Here is a 19,904-nt window from a genome sequence, read left to right on the forward strand (position 1 = left end):
TATTAAGTAAAAATCAAAACTAAAAAATTAAAATTTATTTTTCTTTAAAGAGTTTAATTCGGTATATAAAATATGAAATCCAATATTTTACAATAACAACTGTTCACATAAAAATGCTAGACTAATATTACTTACGGTAATATGTTCTAATACAACATAAAAATAGCATTTAGGTTCTCAAAGAATTAAAATTTAACTAGTTATTTGGTAATTGCTTGTCGTTTAATATTTTTAAAACTAAAACTGGATGTCATCTAATAAATTATGTTTAGTGTATTATAGCGGAATAAAGTTACTAAAATTAATCAATCTTTTAAATGAGTTTCATCAAATTTATCTAGATTAATCTAACTAATTCTACAACAAAACCTTAATATTTATATTTGTTTTCCAAGACATGGATGTTCATGCATTTAAAAACATGTAGGTATGTAAAAAGTATGCATACTTTTTATAAATCTTGCAATTTAAAAAAACAACTTCTAGTATTTTCTTTATCATTATATGGATTAATATCATGCAGAAAAAAATTAAGGTTAACACATACATGCAAATTTGAACAGTTGCATTTGATATAATTAAGTTCTAAATATATTGAACAAATGCCAACAGACCAAGGTTATTACAAAAGAAAAGTTTATTGGTTTAATGAAGAGAGGACTTGTATGTAATACAAAATATTTTTAATTCCTTATAGGTTAATTAACTCATTTGTCATACATACAATGCATGACAAGTTTTTAATAGCTATACTGAAGTGTGCAAAGGCATGAACTCCCAAGCCTTATATATGATAACAATACAAAACACAAAACAAAATATTTTAACTTGCACTCCATTTGTCTTAAATATTATTTTAAAAATTAGGTGCCATACCCTTTAACAAAAATTAAAATAACAAAAAATAAAAGAAACTTAATTTATCCATACAAACTTACTATCTTTTTACAATAATAGTTGAACAATCTTTGTAAATTATTAAATTACTAAAGCAGTACTTTATATAAATTGATATATTTTAATAATTTTGTTTTGGTATAATAAATATTGAAAAAAAAAATTGAAACAAAATACATCTACTGACTGTTAAAGGTGTTGCTTGAGAAGATTGTATTAATCATTCTTTTTATCATCTTTAGGTTTCTCTTTTTCGATTACTTGTGGTTTTTCTTCAACGGCCTGTACCTTGTCTTCAATAGCTTGTTGCTGTTCTTCAACTGGCTCAGCAGCATATCCAAATTCATTCACTCTAGTTGGATCTACTCTATATATCCATCTTTGATACAAAAATATGAAAAATACAATATCTAAAACAAAAAAAAAAGTTATTTATTTAATGATTTTTATACCCTCAGGAAGGGAAGTGTGAATATTAATATAGTATTATACACACATAAATATGATAGGCAATACATAAAAACAAAAATTATTAAGTAAAGTTATTATTTAAGAGTTGACAACTGACATGCAATCCATTAAATTATATTTTTTGGAATAAATTTACCCTCAATATATCCAAATAATAGTTCATAGTTGTACATAAAGAAAACATTAATGTAATTACATTTAGATTTCAATGAAACTATATTATACATATGTTCAACATTAGTAATAAAATGAAATCCGAATTAATATTATATGCTTTAATTCAAAGAGAATGCAATTACACTTTTTCAATTGCATTTAGAAGTCTTAGCTGTTTAGTTTAAGTTTCCAAATACTTATATGGTAATGCAAATAAGAAGATCTGAATTCAAATGCAGATCAAACAAATGCATGTGAAGTATAACAATTTAAATTAAAATATCAAAAAACATATTATGTTCAGATAATAATTTTTGATTTCGGTAATGGATCAATTCACTGTAATATTAAAACAAACACAAAATTGGAACTTCTGAACGTATTTTACCTCTTAGATAGCTACTGGGAACTGGGAGTGGAAGAAAGACGAGTCCTTCACAGATATCCATCAGTACAAGAGATGATATTCAAATACAGAGTAGAATTGCAATAGAGATAGTACTAACTACTAAGTTAAATTGAGTATTAGTTTATAAATAAATAAAGGTAAACTACTTCTATAAAGTAACCAGTTCAATAAAAAAGGACATTGTACCACCGAGGACTCATTAATAAAATAATAAAATCTAACAACTCAGGTGCCAGTACAAGGATGACTGTTGTGGAGTTAGAGAAGATGTTAAAGTAATTTCAAGAATTTTACTTACCATCTCTAAAACATCCCAAACGGTACATTGTTGGCATTTTAATAACAAATGCAAATATATCATCAATGAATGTATTTAAACACTTATAAGACATCATTCTCCAAGGAAGGTGTGCCACAGACTTGAGTTTATAGTTAATGAACAATTGTGGAGTCATTGTAATAAACCCTGCAAAAATATTAATTATAATAAAAGATTATAATTGAGTGGAAAAATAATGTATATTAAACTAATTTTAAAAGGCTATATTTTACTTTATACTAAGTAAAACAAAAAAGCTTACCAAACATTAGAAGAAAACCATACAACATGTTGAGTACCCAAGAATACCATCCTTTATGTTCTTCATAGACTAGTGAATAAATTGCATATGCAGCAAGAAGAGGAAATAGTACCCATGATAAATATTTAAATGCAGCTCGATCATATTCCTTTGTACTAGATTCAGCGTAGGACCCTTTTTCTTTAAATATAAATTTTGGAATAATACCTAAATACCGTGTTTGCCGATCAATGCTTATGTCCAACACCTAAAATGTATAAAAATGCTATGTAGTAAACTGTCAATTTACATTCAAAAAATATTTATGTAATATAAGTAATTTATTCATTTTACCTTGTTGATTTTCCAACATTCAATACCCAACCCAACAAAACAACTGATGCGAATGATTGTGTTCGTATCATTATCAAGCACATACAATAGCACAATGACAGATTGAAACACATTAAAAAATACTGCACGTACAGATAAACCTTCCAACGACTTACGTTCCTTCCAAAATTGAATATCTATAAAATTGGTATAAATATAATAATTTTCAGTTTAACTTATTCAAAAATTATAATAAATATTAAGACAATATTTTCAAATTCCTGACATTTTTTGTACTACTTAACTCCCAAGTCAGGGGCAATACAAAGCTTCTATTTTCCAAATGAGGAATTTCATTCTAAATTAAATAGCTGGTGATTTATGTATTTAATAATATTTGATGTAGTATTCATTTTATTTAGATCATTGTTACAAATTATTTATACTCATAGATCAATAGTAATTACTAATATTTTCAATCATCTGAGCTCCCATATCTACTTATCCCAATACCAAAGGTATATTATCTTAAGAACACAAAGTTATACAACTCAAAAGCTACTCATTCTAATTTTGATTTAGATATGTTGAAATTCTTAAAAAAATATATATCTACTTCGGCCCAGTGCATGCCAACTGCATTTACCTGGCCCTCCAATTATACTGGTGGGCAGTTAATGAAAATTAATATTAAAAAATATATTATTTTTAAATAATATAAATAGTTATTAATTAGTAATTATAAAATTTGTTGAGTTTAGAACTCATTTTCAGCCATATTTTTTCTTTGTTTAATTAATTCATTAGTCGTGTGAACATCGAGTTAAGTCTTTCATTAACTATATTGCAAAATATAAGATCTACTATGGAACAATAAACTATAACCACTATGTCTAATAAATAATACATATTTGTAGTTTTAGATAAATTAATTACCGTTTTTGAAAGCTAACAACTCAAAAACACTGTGCAATATTGATACAATGATTGTAGCTGCTAAAATATATGGTGACGTTTCTAGCAAAGCTTCTTTTAATGAATCTTGATCTTGATCATCTTCATTAGCATCCGTTGCAAAAGTATCACCTAAAAATCCAGCAGTCCATTTGTTTCGCATAGTCTGAGCCGAATACATTTGCCATTTAAATAATGACAGTGGTTGGAATGTTAGTGTTAAATCCAAATTACTGCAACATTAATAAACACAAACTTAATTTTACAATAAATTAAAAACTATTGTTATTTACTTCACAGTTTTATTGATTGGTTGATAGTCTCTAAGCATGTTCCAGAAATCATTGAAAAACACCATTGGCTTATACCGATTATGTGGTAAAAATTCTAGATCTATATTTTAAATAACATAGTTAAGATATTTATATTAAACAGGTAAAATTACCTAATTATACGTTAACTTACATTCAGAAAATGGCTCAGGGAGAGAACCTTTGGTCCAATTTGTTTGATCAGTTACTAAACAAATTGTAAGATTTGGATGCCAATGTGATATTATTTCAGTCTCAACTTTTTCAGCTTTCTAAGACATAAAATTATTAAATCAATTTAGCAAAATTTCTTTGCAATAATCGTTTTATTCTCTAGATTTTATTACACTATCTAATATAACAAAACCCATAACATTTTAAAAACAAAATTAACACAATAGACAAAAAATTGTTTAAATTAATTTCACTTACTTCAATTTGTTCTGGAGTGGCAGATGTTTCACCAGTAAGTAGGTTATGAGTTTTTAAGAATTTGACTTTTTTAAACTTATTTAATTGTTTGAAAGCATGAACAACATAAGGGTCATTTTTACTTATATTTGAATTTGTCTTTTTAATGAAGTATACGTGTAAATAAATTGATCCATTATTTTGCAAGTTCTAAAAACCAAAAAAGTTACAATTGTATAAAATAATCTACCAAGCAATGTGTGTCATGTGTCAGTTACCGTTGATGGAATGAAAGATTTTTGAATTGTATAAGTACCATCGTTATTAGGTCCTGAAGACCAGTCCCCATATTCTAAATCTGTTTTTTTCCAAACAAGTTCATTATCATCTATTACATTCTTAATACTGTCTTCAGATAAATACACATACATATCCTGAAAAATTATTAAATTTGTATAAGTTTGATATCTTATAAGTATTAAACATTTTTAAGTAAATAATAATCATAAAATACGTACAAATTTAGTACCATACTCGAAAAAATTGACATTTGGAATGGAATCAGCAACTGGAGTAACACCATCAGGGGGTACATTGGAGGACTTTTTAAACATTGATGTAATGAAGTAGATAATTAATGATCGAACAATTAATGTTTTCACAACTCCAAAGAACATGTTAAACCGTCCTTGTTGGGGCTGTGGTTGTTCGCCTTGCGCTGGTTCCACATTACCAGCCTAGAACAATACAATAAGTATTAGGTACATTTTACAAATCAACTTATATTAAATTGTTAATCATTAGTTATAAGAAATCATGGTACATTTTCAATTCAAAGGGAATAATAGCAAATGCCAAACACTAATATATTTTAAATAAAACTAATATTTTATAATAATATGCAAAAATGTGTTTATGCAAAATTTAAAAACTTTAAAAAAATTATTAAAAGAATATCACGAGGAATATCAGTACTTTATGTGACTTAACATGTGCACTATATTATAACACCTTGCGTTGTTAGCTAAAGTATTAGAGTTAGTTAACCTTGTACCATACATTGAGAATAGTATTTGTAGGTTGGCTCTTTTAAGATTTTATTTACAATTACTTATACTATCATATTATATTAGGCAGGTACTGGGTACTTAATAGTACTTGTAATGGGTATTATTTCATAAACTATTACTAGCTATTATTGAATTTAAAAGTCAACAGTAATTATCTCAGGAAATAATAGGTAATAGGTAGATACTAAAATACATAAAAACAAATAACAATTAACTAACCAAAATAGTTATTTTTTGTTTAAATATTTTTGTAAAAATTACAAACATCTAAAAAATATTAAATACCTAACAAAAAGAACTCTTTGAATTACTCTTTACCAATATCATGTTTAGATACCATTATAAATATTTAGTACACGATTAAATAAAGGAGGTTTTACCTACATTTTACATGATTGAAAATTTGATCACTTCTGCTGTAATTCATATTTTAAATTGTAGGTTATCAAGTTATATGATACATACTCAAGTCATATTTTAATATTTTATAGGTACTACTTAAACAATAATAATTTTAAAAAAAGCTACCTAGGTACCTATTGTCTATTATATGTGTTGATTTTTTATGATGAATGGCCATAATTCAATTGAATCAACATAGGTATTAGGATTAGAAATAAATATAACATTTCATTTCAATAAATCAGTTAAATTGAGTGAATTAGACATTCTCTAAGAAAATCATATTTTTTAACATGCCATATTTTATATATAAATCATTTTATCATATCAATTTAAATGTTATCAACATTTTTTTTGAACAATATTTTGTAGCCATGAGATAAAGATTTATTACATTTCAGTTTGTGGTCATAAAAATAATACATAAAGCAAAAACTTCATAATTTCGTTACCTGGCCCTAATTACTTGACCAAACCATTTATTTTTGCATTGCTTTAATTCAAGTAAAAAAAAAAAAACAAACAACAATACTTAACAATAGATTTGGATCACATCAATAGGTACCCCACACCCACGTATCAAAACGACATGCAGTTCATCGATGTGCCTAATGAGTACGAAAAATCAAGAAATCGCCGAAAAGGCGTTGGCCGCACGCGGTGCACCCAGCGACCGGCCAAAAGTTTGGTCCCGCTCGAAAAGCCGGATTTCCTAGCAAAAGCCGAAACCCAGGCGGCCTTTCGAACGGTGCCCGTCCACCAGAAACAAAATATTTTAACATTATCAGTCTCACCCCATCGCCCGGCGGCGCCTCGTTTCTCCTGGCCACTTCGGCCATGACGTGCGTCTCAGACGTTCGCTATGTCAATTGTGGACGGCCAACGGAACACCATCAACGGCGGCTGTCACTTGCCGCTTCCTGGCGGTACGGCGAATTATCACGTCTAGCAAGCAGGACGCGCACACGCGAGACGGCTTACTATCAGACGAAACGGAACGAAAAAAATACCGAAATCCAATAGTAGTGTACGCGCGTACGTGTGCGTGTGTGCGTGCTAAGTGTTCGGTGATCGGTCGGTAGTCGGTCGTGCGATTTATTTTTTATCCCCCTATCATATAATCGGGGCGACTACAATAACGAGTACGACGTGACCCGTACCGTAGATACCACATCCGGTATTACAGCGAGGGGGGTCTTTGGTTGATAAGAGCAACCCGGCAGGGCTGCAGAGTAACCAACCTAAACGCGGGCCCCAGGGCCCGTCGGATTGGCGGCACCGTTGCAACCGCAGTAGTCACGCCACCGTACCGCGTACGACTACGTAGTGGGTACGTAACTCGTTTTCGCAATTTCGTAACCCCGCCTCTGTCGCCGACGACGTACTGCGGTTCGATCTTAGACCATTTTTTTTTCCGTACATAATATTATAATTACATACAAAATTTATTGTTTTTTTTTATAACAATCGTTTCACACCTTTTCCGTTCCGATCTTCCACGGACTCCACGTCGTGCTGCATAACGCACCATAGATAAAGAAGTAGTATTACGCCCCCGCGAACTCACCGCAAGCCGTAGCAAGCAACACAATCCGTTTCGTGCACTCGGTGGCTCGGTCGCAGGTCGCAGGTCGCAACTCGCCACCAATAACGCTCCACAAGTACCGACACTCGTCCCGAAGTCGCGTTAACGTGCGCGTTGTCCGTCCCCGTTTTTGTGTGTGCGCGCGCGCGCCCCCTACGATCCACGTCAATCAGACGCTGTCCCGTCGCCGTCGTGAGTGCTCTTCTCATTCCCATTTCGCCTTCCGTCCGACCTGTTCGAACTTCGAATATCGCAACATTGCGCCGTCCCGCGACAGCAGCGATACAGCCGACGACACGGTTCCCGCGACAGGAACGCGACGTGTCTGGGGACTTGTCAAAGACACCGATGTGAGTTCACCCAAACCGATTTAATCGCCCGTATCGATCATTGATCGACGGCGACTTTGACGTGTACAAGTGCGCGCATCGATCCCGACGATAAATCGATCGTCGATCGATCTATCCGCAGGAGTCGATGTTCGCGACTACCGCTCGTCCATTTGAAATAATATTACGTAACGTGGGGGGCCGGTATTTTCACGCGGGTTTTCCGGCCGTAGTGTTGTAATACGTGTACCATTTTGTTTTGTGTTCCAGCTTTGGCCAAGTCGAAGGAAGCGAACGACATTCGCTAATCATTTCACCGTCAGTCCCGCGTCCCAGAAGGGCGACACCATTTATATGAAGTTTTTCGACACTGGTAAGCGGACGACGCGCGACACTCACGTGTCATTGCTTATTAATAGTCGTGATTTATTCATTAGTGATTGCCCCCGAGTTATGATGTATTGCAAATTCGCCCGCCTGTTAAATTCTTGCCATTATCTACTACGTGTCACAAGAATTTCGCCGATAATAACCTTGAATTCCCGTGTGACCAACGTGTTCTATAAATACGGACTATAGAGGTCAAATTGCGAATTATTGCTTGGCGGCAGCGACCATATGTTTCACGCGTTCTTTCCCCAAAAAATTCGTCTGGACCTTTTTCCTCTCCGACTAGACATTAATTTTCCAATATTTACTGGCGCAGTCGCTGATTCGAATACTCGTTTGAAATTTATGAGGTTAACTTTCAACCAATTTGAATGCAGTTCGTCTTGGACACATTTCACTCTTTCTTAATGATCGTACCTAATATTGTCCCATGTACGTAAAACCTCCCAGTATTGACTAATTATTTGTATTCAAATTAAAATATTAAAGCCTATCAGTTAACATTTAATTTAATATTATTCTCTCTGTTGGTAGGTATAAAGCAGGTAGGTTACTTAGTACTAATTCCTAGACTAATTCTCTAATATAAGTTCCATTTTGGTGTACCTGTTTTTTTTTATAGTAATTTTAATAAAATACCTTTGATAGCTACCTACTTGATGCAATTACAATATTTTCATTTAAATTGTTCTACCCACTCTGTATTAATTATATATTTTGTTTTTGTAGATTATAATAATAAAAACTAGCTTTTTACTGTGACTTTCCTACTACTTGTATAGGTGCCTATTTTATTATTTAAGGATTTGTCATTAATTACCTAGCAAACAGACAACGTAAATATATTTCTGGAACCATATACAGCTGAACAATCACAGATAATTACTTTGTTATTTACAAAATAGCATGATATCTATATAGTATCTACCTTCTTAATCCACTTCAAATAATGTAACTATTAGGTTTATTATTATTAAATATTTAAATTTTGATTTAGTTATTAGGAGATAGGTAGGTAGTTCTATATTTATTCATCTTTTCTATGGATTAATTATAGGTAGGTACAGTTGCAATTTTAGCCATTATATTTATTAGGTCATAGGTTATATTATTACTGATTTGATAGCTTATTTAAAAATTGAGTAGATAGCCTGAATAAATAATTATCTTTCTTTTTATAATAAAGAATATTCTAACACAAGACAATTGTTTGATGTTAATTAAGAAATGTATTTGCTTTGTACTATGAAAATATATGAATATAAAATATAAATACCTATGTATATCAAATAAAACAACAAAAGTTTGATCATTTGTATACCATACATACAAACTATTCCAATGGGTTTTTAATGGTCACTATTACTTTAGAGTAAAAAATTAAATTTAATTGAGTCCATAGTGTTTAATTATTCTAGTTGTGTGTGCTTCTTAAAATTAAAATATATTTTTTTGTATTAGAATGGTAATACTTAAATTTTTAAACAATATAGTATGACATCTATTTTATCTATTCACTTAATCAAATTCGAGTAAAAAGTTTGACAACATTTTAATAATTTTTACTTAAGTATTCAATTTTGTTTTACTACTAGGTATATTATGACGGTTTTCTTGAGAATTGAATTAACTAATGAGTTGCAAAAGAAGTTATAAATCTTAACGATTCATATTTTTTGCATAATATGTGGTAAGATCCATCAATTATGATTTTTAATTTGTAAATTATCCATATGGCCATTTCATACTAATATTTAAATGAATAATTTATGTTAGGTTTTATACATTTTAAGTATAGGTAAATCTCATTGATTATAAACTAATGATTTTTCATAGATCAAATCATTCAATCCCGAGGTTATTATTTAAATATAAGCCACTGTGGTATCTCAAATATTCTGATTAAAATGTACATATGGTTTTATTTTTCATTTATACCTGTTATAAATGCAAGAATTCTTTTTTTGGCTGAGCGCCTTTGTTTTTCATAGATTTTTAATAAATGTGTTAACAAAGTTTAATATTAGTAGGTATATACAATTTACAAATTAACAATAACCTTTTTAACTTTATTTTTGAAAAATAATTACCCACGTGTTTCTAGTTAGTAGATCTGATCACGCTATATAAATAAATGATATGCATTTATAGTTCAGATAACAAATCAAATACCAAATAATATTTTGTTTTAAGATATACCAATATAATGTATAATTACTCAATTCCTATGTCTTATATAAATTGTACAGCTCTAATAGTTATATAATTATTTGATTCTTATGAAAAATTGCCTTATCTCGACAATTATTGCCGTGTCAATGTTACATATTTATACTATCTAAAATTACTATGGATATTTTCCCATGATTTAAAATATTAAAATATATAATCAGTTTAATATGTTATACATTTATAATGTACCTATATCTGTATAAGTTTTCTAAAATAAAACATTTATAGTTGCTGTTACATAGGTATATTTGTACATATTACAATTAATAATACTTTAAGTAAACCCCTAGCCATGTAGTTCATGCTTAATTTCAAATATGTGACTAGTATGATTATTCAACTTCAATGAATAAATACTTAATAAGTAATGCTTACATGATTGTCGTGATTGTAATTGATATTGAGTGGTCTGCTATAATAGAAATAAAATACAGTCATTTTTATATCTTCATATCATTCATTATTAAATAATGATTTAATTTTTCTATTCCTAACTCCTTTACTTGACGTTAGTGGATATAAGTTAAAGTATATGTACATAATAATACCATTACTTTTGAATATAAACAAGCACCAAACATACCAATTATTAAGTTCAATACATTATTTATAACAGATTAACAGTTATTACTTATTTGTTTTTAAAAGTCTGTCTATACTTCTTTCACATCTACTAATGTTACAATGTGGTGCATCTCTTTTTACTCATTGAAGGGTCCTATATAAATTTAAAACATAAATATAATCACATATATAATTTTTATTTTGCAAAAATGCAATAAAGGTTAAAAAATAATATTGTAAGTTTTTAACAATTATTATTTAGTTAAAAATAAATGTGTTCAGAATAATTTAGTGCCTATACATTTAATTTAACGTCAAATTGCCTAAATTTGAAAAAAATAAGTAATACCTCATAAAAAATAAGATAAATAAAGATACATAGTTTTGGATATTTTTGGATTATTTGCCGCTATACGAGTTTTACTACTATAGTTTGGAGCCAGGATTCTTGCAGTAAAGTTTTCAGCATTGTATTAATATTAGTTTTTTATAATACAACTACTTATAATTACTTTTGTTGATGAACTTGCTTGTTATTTAATGGATTCTTGATATTATTTTTTATCAATAAATAGGTAATTTTAAATTTTATATAAGTTAAAAACACAATATTTCAATAGTTGTAAAAATATGCTTTAATAGCAATGGTCAATATGTTATTCAAATAAACTACAAAACAATTATTCAAGAAATTAAAATAGCATATGTACTGGGTGCATACACTAGATAGTTATGGGAATACAACATTGACACCGACATTAAACTTAACAACTATGAACTAATAATTTTTGTTAACTTGTCAGAAATAAATAATTGTATCGTTATTTTTTGTTTAACAATTGTATATCCAACACTTGTGGTTTGAATACTTAATGACTTCTATGTCTGAAACAATTTATTGAATCCTAAAAGTTTGCTGTGAGAGTGTATTTTCCGAAGAAACCCCTCAGGGAGCTGAACCTATTAATAAGTTATCGTTAGGGCCAGGATTTATATGTAATAAAAATTTCGCTATTTTCCAAAAATAATTTATCTTATTTCTATCTTATACTATTAACTTATAATATTTTTTAAACAAAAATCAGAAACTAGGTACTAGTTATTATTTCATTGAATATTGTTGTAATAATAATTATAATATTATGTGCTTTCAAATTTTAAAACCCAAATGACCAGCGACTGGAACGAAGATTATGTATTTATATTATAAAATTCGATAAAACTTGTCGAACTAATGAAAACAAAAAAAAATGGATAGGTAATCCTATGGCCGTCTAACCAAGATAAGATTAGATAGACAACTCGACAAATAACCTAATAATTATAGAAGTTCATTAAATAATTACCATTTAAAATTTATAAGATTTTAAAAAATCGAATTATGTAGTTGCGTGTGCATTATGTTTAAAATATGCGAAAAGAAAAGTTGCTCTATTTAATCGAGAATAATCCAAATCGTAGACGTATCTGACAACCAATCAATTCGGACTCGAGGAAAAAATCCGTACAAATACATAGAAATTGTCGTCCTATTAATCGTATCATTGATTATGCAATTTTCACTGAACTCGCAGGCTCAAAATGCAATATGTTGCAAACACACCCAAGCGCTTTGCAATTGCATCGACCTAGTGGCCTTTTTTCCGAATCGGCAGTTAACCCGACCGCGTGCAATGTTCGTCAGTTTTTTTTTGTTTCCGCTACTGTTCGTAAATACGAATTCTACGGCTTAAAAAATCGGAAATTTTCTCGAATTCTGACGAACATGATCGAAATCTTATTTTTGTTCACCGGGCCGAGCCATACAAATAATTTGAAAGGCTGAGCATACAATCGTCATTTAAAAAAAATCTGTACCACTAAATAGTGTATTGGGTGTAGACGTGTAGTGAACGGGGTGTACCCATTAGACAGAAGTCAGTACCCACACTGGTAATTTATTGACCTGGACAAAACGACGCTCGGCGGCGTGTTCGGGCATGCCCACGAACCGCGAGTTGTCACTGGCTCGGGCCTCCTCCAGACCACCAGTAGGTATATTGATTTTACGCCGCACGCCTGCACAGTGCACACTCTCCGGTTAGTTAGTCTGTCGTCGTCTTTCATCGTCCACCGTGGCTCGCCTTTTTCGTCTGTAAATTACAAAAAAAAAATTCCAACTTTTCGTCGACGCCGATATTTAAAACTGTCGCGAATCAAAATAGATTTCAGGCGTCTGAAACCGATTCACCGTTTAAACATTATATTACCGAAAACCTCTCATAAACATATGGTGGTGCTATCTCGCATAGGTGAGTGTGTGTGTGTGTGTGTGTGCGCGCCCCTAAGCTAGTACTTTGGTCAGAAGTCGACTTTTTACAGTATAGTTTTGACGTTTTGGTGTTATTAGTGGTAGAACCCTGCAGTCTATGGTCGTGATAAATCTAAGTTAATATAATTTTCCCATCTGTTATCTTTGTTTATTTAAAAAAAAAAAATTTCTTGATAAATAAGAAAATACTTACCTACTTATATATTATTAAGCTGTAAAATATAGTGGACATGAATTGGACGGATATATATACACCAATAGGTACCGTGTTTATAATTTCTAGTTTTTTCCTTTTAAAAAAAATGTGATGGCTTAAAAAGTGTATATTGTTAAAAAAGATATTATAAACAACAATATTTCTTTAAGCTATAATAAGTATTATTTTTTATGTAAAAACATAGTAACAATTATTATTTATAAGATGTATAATTTTTCGTTTTATAATGAAGGATTAATTTTTTTCCAGTATCGCCATCATTATCCAGAGCAAGATCTGGGAGTTGTAAAAAGCTCATAGAGCCATTCATTGGCCCTGCTACAAGGTGCATGAGTTCTTTAAAATACCAAGGTTTTAGTTTTCGGTAAATATTATGAAATTGCAATTTAAGAAAGAAAATTGAGACAAAATTTTACTTTTTAAATGTCGTATTTTTATAGAAATTTGTTGGAACAGGACATCAAAATACTGCGGCAACAGACACAGGAAATCGCAACCATTCAGGGAAACGTGACGGGTTACACTTAATATAGGAACAATACAGCTGCAACCATGGGTAGCTTAAACGTTAATCGAAATGTCAGTGATGCATTCTATCGATATAAAATGCCTAGACTTATGGCTAAAGTCGAAGGCAAGGGTAATGGCATCAAAACAGTAATTGTCAATATGGCTGAAGTAGCTAAAGCTATTGGAAGACCGGCTACATGTAATTTAAAACCAAAACTTAAAGTTTATATTATACACTATTAAACATTTTTTAAATTTTTTTATCAGATCCAACTAAGTTCTTTGGCTGTGAACTAGGTGCGCAAACTCAATTTGATTTTAAACATGATAGATTTATTGTAAATGGAGCTCATGATGCTGGCAAACTTCAAGTAAGTGTACAATTTCAACTACTTAATTCATATTTTTATATTATTTGAATCATTAGATGTTTGTTATAACTTAAATATTATTTTAAGGATCTTTTGGATGGATTTATTCGCAAGTATGTGTTATGTCCAGAGTGTGATAATCCAGAAACTGAATTGATGATCAGTACTAGAAAGGGAACTATACATCAGGGTTGTAAAGCTTGTGGTTATTATGGGTCTTTGGAATCCAATCATAAATTGAATGCTTACATATTGAAGAATCCACCAAGTAAGGGTTTTTGTTCTATATATTTTTTTACAACCATTATTATATTAAACTTTTAAATTATAGATTTAAATCCAGCGGCTCAAGGATCATCTTTAACTGAAGGCAAACGTAACAAACGTTCTAAGAAAAATGGTGGTGAAAATGGTGAAGGAGGCAGGTCTAGTTCTCCAGAAGATAACAATTCAGAATTGATTGTTGAAGCTCCAGAAAAATTAGCTGAAGATGTAAGTTTTGAAATTTTTATTTTTACACATTCACATGTACATCATATGTCGTCCCTGACCAGCTGAAGCCACATTAATATTTTGTATCATGTATAATGCATACAAAAATATAAGGAAAGCAAAACCAACTGTTTCTGGTTGATAAACAATAAAATGAATGGCCGATCAAATATAATTATTGTTTAACACAAGCTGAACTATTTTTGATAGCATTTGAAAATATAAATTACATGGCATTAAACGTGTTTATTATATTTTTATTTTTAACATTTTACATTTTTAATAAATTCAGGACGGTAATGATAATTGGGCTGTTGATGTATCTGAAGCTGCAGTTAGAGCTCGTATGCAAGATTTAACTGATGGAGCTAAAGGATTAACTATTGATGAAGATACAGATAAGACTGAAAAAGAAAGAATGGATATATTTTACAACAAGGTAACAATTTGATAGTATAATATAATGAATTTTTCCCTTTTCTAACTCCCTTAAATTTCTTGATATCACTTCATACCTTTTTTCTATCCTTAACTCTAAATCAGAAATAGTTATAAATCAAAGCCTTTGTATTAGAGGCTGGCTTTATTATCTAATTTTATTAAATATATTTTGTATTCATTTTTAATTTTTGTTGTATAATTGTAAAAAAAGCTTATAAAATATATGAATGAATGAATATTCCCTATTCAACTGACTATAATAGTGGCTAATTTAATAGTAATTTGATAAGAAAATTCCATCATTCTATCATTTGGTGATAAAAGATATTTTGTAGAAAATATAAGCACTTCCAATCTTTTCTGTATAGTATTAGTTTAGTTTCGTTTTTAGTGTTGATACATATATTATATCTTCTAAAACACTGTTAATATTTCATATGTTTTATAGGTTCAGAAAGCACGTGATTCAGGTTTAATTTCAGATTCAGTTACAATCAAAGAAATTGTGGCTGAAGCTGAGCGTTTAGAAGTTAAAAGCAAAGCTACATTGGTATTGGCTGAACTATTGTTTGATGATAAAATCCATTTGCAGGTACATTTACAAATTCTATTATGTGCTCTTTATAACAATCATTGATTTTTATGTACATATTAATGTTATTCTTTTTGATTTTAGTTGAAAAAACATCGTGTCTTGTTCTTACGTTTTTGTCATGAGGATCAAAAGGCTCAAAGATATCTATTGGGAGGTATAGAACAAGTTATTGGACTCCATAAAAGTAGTTTGTTGCCAAAAGTTTCTGCTATATTAAAGGTAATTTTTTTCTACATTTAACTGTTATATTTTATTTTTTTTGATCAATTATTATTATTATTTGTAATGTTTAGTTATTCTATGATGCCGACATTTTGGAGGAGTCTGTATTATTAGACTGGGCTAGTAAAATTAGCAAGAAATATGTCTCTAAAGAACTTAGCCAGGAAATACATAACTATGCGAATCAGTTCATTACATGGTTGCGTGAAGCTGAAGAAGAAGAGGAGAGTGGAGATGACAGTGATGATGAAGTAGAGGTAAAAGATTTATTATTTAAATTTAAATGTAATATAAGTTATGTTTTGTGGATGAATTTTTTCCTGATCTTTTGTTTCATTGATATTGTTCATGAATGAAAATTTATTAGTCCTTCTCTATGACCAAACATGGTAATTTATCATTTATTGAAATTACTTTTTTCAGATTGAATATAATGACCGTGTGCATACTAGCACATTAAAAGCAAAACCCGCACCGCCAGTTGCTGTCAAATCCAATGCTGATGATAATGAAGATGATGTTGATATTGATGCCATCTAAAAATATCTTTGTGGAGAGAACATGCAAAATTTAACTATCCAAATAAATCTAGTTTACAATATTCTATAATCAAATATACACTACAAAACCAACTAATTAATTTTCAACATTTAATTTATCGGATTCTAATTTACAATATAATATATGAATATTAAGTAACATTTAAAATCCTTCTTGTATCCTTTGTTTTTTTTAAAATTATTTTTATTTATTTATAATTGATAGGCAACTACAAATATGGTTTACAGAGTGGCTATTCACTATTATACAAGTGTATGATGCCATAAGCTAAAAATGTATTCAATTACAGTAGCCATTCTAATAAAGATTTCCAGTAATTTAAAAATTAATGATGTGACTTTTTATTTTTACCTCCCAGAAACTGAAAATTATATTGTAACACTAATCAGCACAACACACTTGTACAACATGAATTTATGTTTTAAATATTTTTACATATTAATTTTATTCAATACAAATGAAACTACGACGTAACATTGTTATTTTTATTTGGTTATCATAATTTTACTATGTACAAGAATTTCTATAAAACTAATTAACAACATAACTGATAGAAGTTAACTTGATAGAAGAAAATTGTTCTGTCTAGACACCTGACCATCATGCATAATAAAGAATGATTTTAATCAGTAAGACTAAGGACTAAGACTTCTAGTACTTCTAATTCCAATATTTTATATTTTTATCCATCAGTTATTTCCTAAAATCTCTTAGAAAGCCAATGTTAAATAAGCAAATTATAGTTTTTATAAAAAAAAGTACAAGTTAAACCAGAATCAACACGATTTCTTTATAATTGTTTAATATTGTTTTTTCTTATTGTTAAAATATTTACTTTACATATCATATTGAAAGAATCGAATACTTCTAAGTTCTTTGTAACGAGTTAATCTCAGAAGCTGAGTGGCCTTTTTTAAATGACAGGAGTTAAAAACATTAGACATTTTAATAAAAGATTCCCCTCAAATTTGTCTACCTTTAAGGGAATTCGAAACAGTTATTTTTTGTCAAAAAAGTTAACCGAAAAGTTTGGCTATTTATAGTTATGGGATTTTCGATTTGTATTAATTATTTTTTTAATCATTAAATTTGATTATAGGAGAACACGACGTCTCCGCTCAGAATCGTTTTTCATATATAGTGATTTATCATTGAATTAATATATAACAGATGGGCAACTGGCAGCCCATGGGCCGCATCTGGCCCTCGGGCCTTTTTTATCTGGACCGTGCCACATTTTCAAATTACATTATCAATATAATAAATGCTAAATAAAATGTATAATTATTTTTGCTTTCTATACTCTGGCCCGTTTGATTTTAATTTTCTAAAAAATTGTCCTCTAGTAACTTTGAGTTGCCCATCGCTGATGTATAACATCCATTAGATACCTGAGATGTTATGACATATTCGACAACTATAATGTAGAGCAGAGCCATACCCACTTGTCTGCTCTTTAATTATTGCTGCTCGAATATGCGGTCGACAATCGTGAATCATATATTATCATGTACCACGATTACAGATGGTACTATACTACTATCCACAGATAAATTGTGGTTCTATCTTAAATATTATTGTGGTCAGCATAATGTACAATATTACAATAATATTATATATGATTGACGATTGTAGACCGCATTTTCGAACAGCACCGATAGATCATCTTCGCTGAGAATCGTTTTTCATATCCAATATAATATATTAATATCAGAAATATTGAATTCAAATTAAACACATAAAATACAGTGAACCATGCAAGTAGGTACGAGTGTACGACACCTAATGTACCTAAAACCTACAGCAGAACGGTATCCACTACGACACTACTGACCACTGGCTCACCTTTTTTCATTAATAGAATTGTGAACAAGTATTTATGATCAATGCAAAATTATTCCAGAACCTAATTAAAGATCACCAATAATTTATTCATTACGTGTTGAAAATAGATTAGTAACCACTAACCAGTATGATCCGTGTTATAAAAACACTTTAAAAGAATTCTATATATTAATCAAATAATACTCAGCATATAAAGTATTTAAGATATTACTCTGAACTAGCTGAGCAATAGTTGAAACAGAATTTTACAGAGTTTTTCAATTTTCAAATATCACTTGGCCAGTTTGCGTTAGTGATGGGGTTGGGGATAACCCCCTCGCCCAAAATGCAGTTAGTATGACACTCCCTCTGCATTCACTATTATTATTGGCGTGAGGAGTGGGCATGTGATGTAAAAAATGTTACTTAAAAGTGTTATTTTTTGACAATTTTTATTCAATTATCTGTATTTTAAAAATATTGGTCCAAGCCGTTCAAGGACTATAACATCTGGTATATTTAAAAATACTGTGTATTTGGCGGGTTTCTTCCATCCACCCTTGATACGACCACAGAACAGGGATTAAAATACTAATAAATTAATATATTAATCCGTGCCACAGAACAATACGGCAGCTGTTGTAGGCAGGCTAAACAGAAACGAGATGTCAACTTTCTCTATTTTTGATATTGGTGCTACTGTGTAAATAATTTTTCAGATGGAGTTATCGTATCATATTTTGTTGACTGTCTCAATCATAGAGTTGTAATATAGAGAGGCCGTTTCCACCATAGAGTAAATATATAGAGGTGCCGTTCCCTATCACGAACGAGAGCTTCCCAGCAGCAGATTTTTGGCATCCTTATCACGCGCGCGGCACCCCTAGCGATTTGCTCCACAATTTGACTTCCGTGCACGGACTAAGGTATATCTTAGTCCGTGCTTCCGTGATTATCGTAGTGATAAGTGATAACATATTAATGATAATTCCCGGTGTTAATATTTAAAATAAAGCGTGCATTTAAATAGGCACGACATTATAATAATATTTTAACTTAGTTTATAAAATGTACTACTGTCTACTGTTACAAATTTGATAATAATTCAATTACTATGTAGTTAAAATGTAAAATATATCAACAGACAACAGCCTAAATATTATAGCTAACAAATGATTGTATCAAGACATAAAGCACTTCTTTTTTAGAATTTAAATTTGTTACTGCTAATGTCAATAAATAAAATGCATATCTAGTTTAGTTAATACAATATAAACGCTGTATAT

The 19,904-nt window shown here is 30.1% G+C and overlaps 2 protein-coding genes across 4 annotated transcripts; one reads left to right on the forward strand and one right to left on the reverse strand.

Annotated features, from left to right (window-relative positions):
* Positions 1 to 447: 447 nt before the first annotated feature.
* On the reverse strand, positions 448 to 6,813 carry LOC111029484 (cleft lip and palate transmembrane protein 1 homolog). Its single transcript, XM_022308495.1, has 11 exons — positions 6,769 to 6,813; positions 5,021 to 5,239; positions 4,781 to 4,936; positions 4,524 to 4,712; positions 4,246 to 4,363; positions 4,074 to 4,173; positions 3,763 to 4,013; positions 2,848 to 3,023; positions 2,515 to 2,761; positions 2,232 to 2,399; positions 448 to 1,307 (listed from the first exon to the last, which is right to left on the reverse strand). Exons 1-11 carry the CDS (start codon positions 6,811 to 6,813, stop codon positions 1,114 to 1,116), a joined length of 1,863 nt encoding a protein of 620 aa, XP_022164187.1. The 3' UTR covers positions 448 to 1,113.
* A 507-nt stretch (positions 6,814 to 7,320) lies between these two features.
* Positions 7,321 to 17,268, forward strand: LOC111029485 (eukaryotic translation initiation factor 5). Of its 3 annotated transcripts, none has more exons than XM_022308496.1 (12): positions 7,321 to 7,909; positions 8,159 to 8,261; positions 13,852 to 13,966; positions 14,043 to 14,311; positions 14,380 to 14,483; positions 14,571 to 14,751; positions 14,815 to 14,975; positions 15,268 to 15,414; positions 15,865 to 16,008; positions 16,093 to 16,230; positions 16,305 to 16,490; positions 16,657 to 17,268. In XM_022308496.1, the coding sequence occupies exons 4-12, from the start codon at positions 14,155 to 14,157 to the stop codon at positions 16,771 to 16,773; spliced, it is 1,335 nt and encodes a 444-aa protein (XP_022164188.1). In that variant the 5' UTR covers positions 7,321 to 7,909; positions 8,159 to 8,261; positions 13,852 to 13,966; positions 14,043 to 14,154; the 3' UTR covers positions 16,774 to 17,268. The 3 variants fall into 3 exon arrangements, with proteins under 3 accessions (XP_022164188.1, XP_022164190.1, XP_022164189.1); XM_022308498.1 differs by having other exon boundaries at positions 14,059 to 14,311; XM_022308497.1 differs by lacking the exons at positions 7,321 to 7,909; positions 8,159 to 8,261 and adding an exon at positions 13,190 to 13,365.
* Positions 17,269 to 19,904: the final 2,636 nt, after the last annotated feature.

The sequence above is a fragment of the Myzus persicae genome, unplaced genomic scaffold (assembly GCF_001856785.1).
Source record: "Myzus persicae strain clone G006 unplaced genomic scaffold, MPER_G0061.0, whole genome shotgun sequence".
Classification (NCBI taxonomy): domain Eukaryota; kingdom Metazoa; phylum Arthropoda; class Insecta; order Hemiptera; family Aphididae; genus Myzus; species Myzus persicae.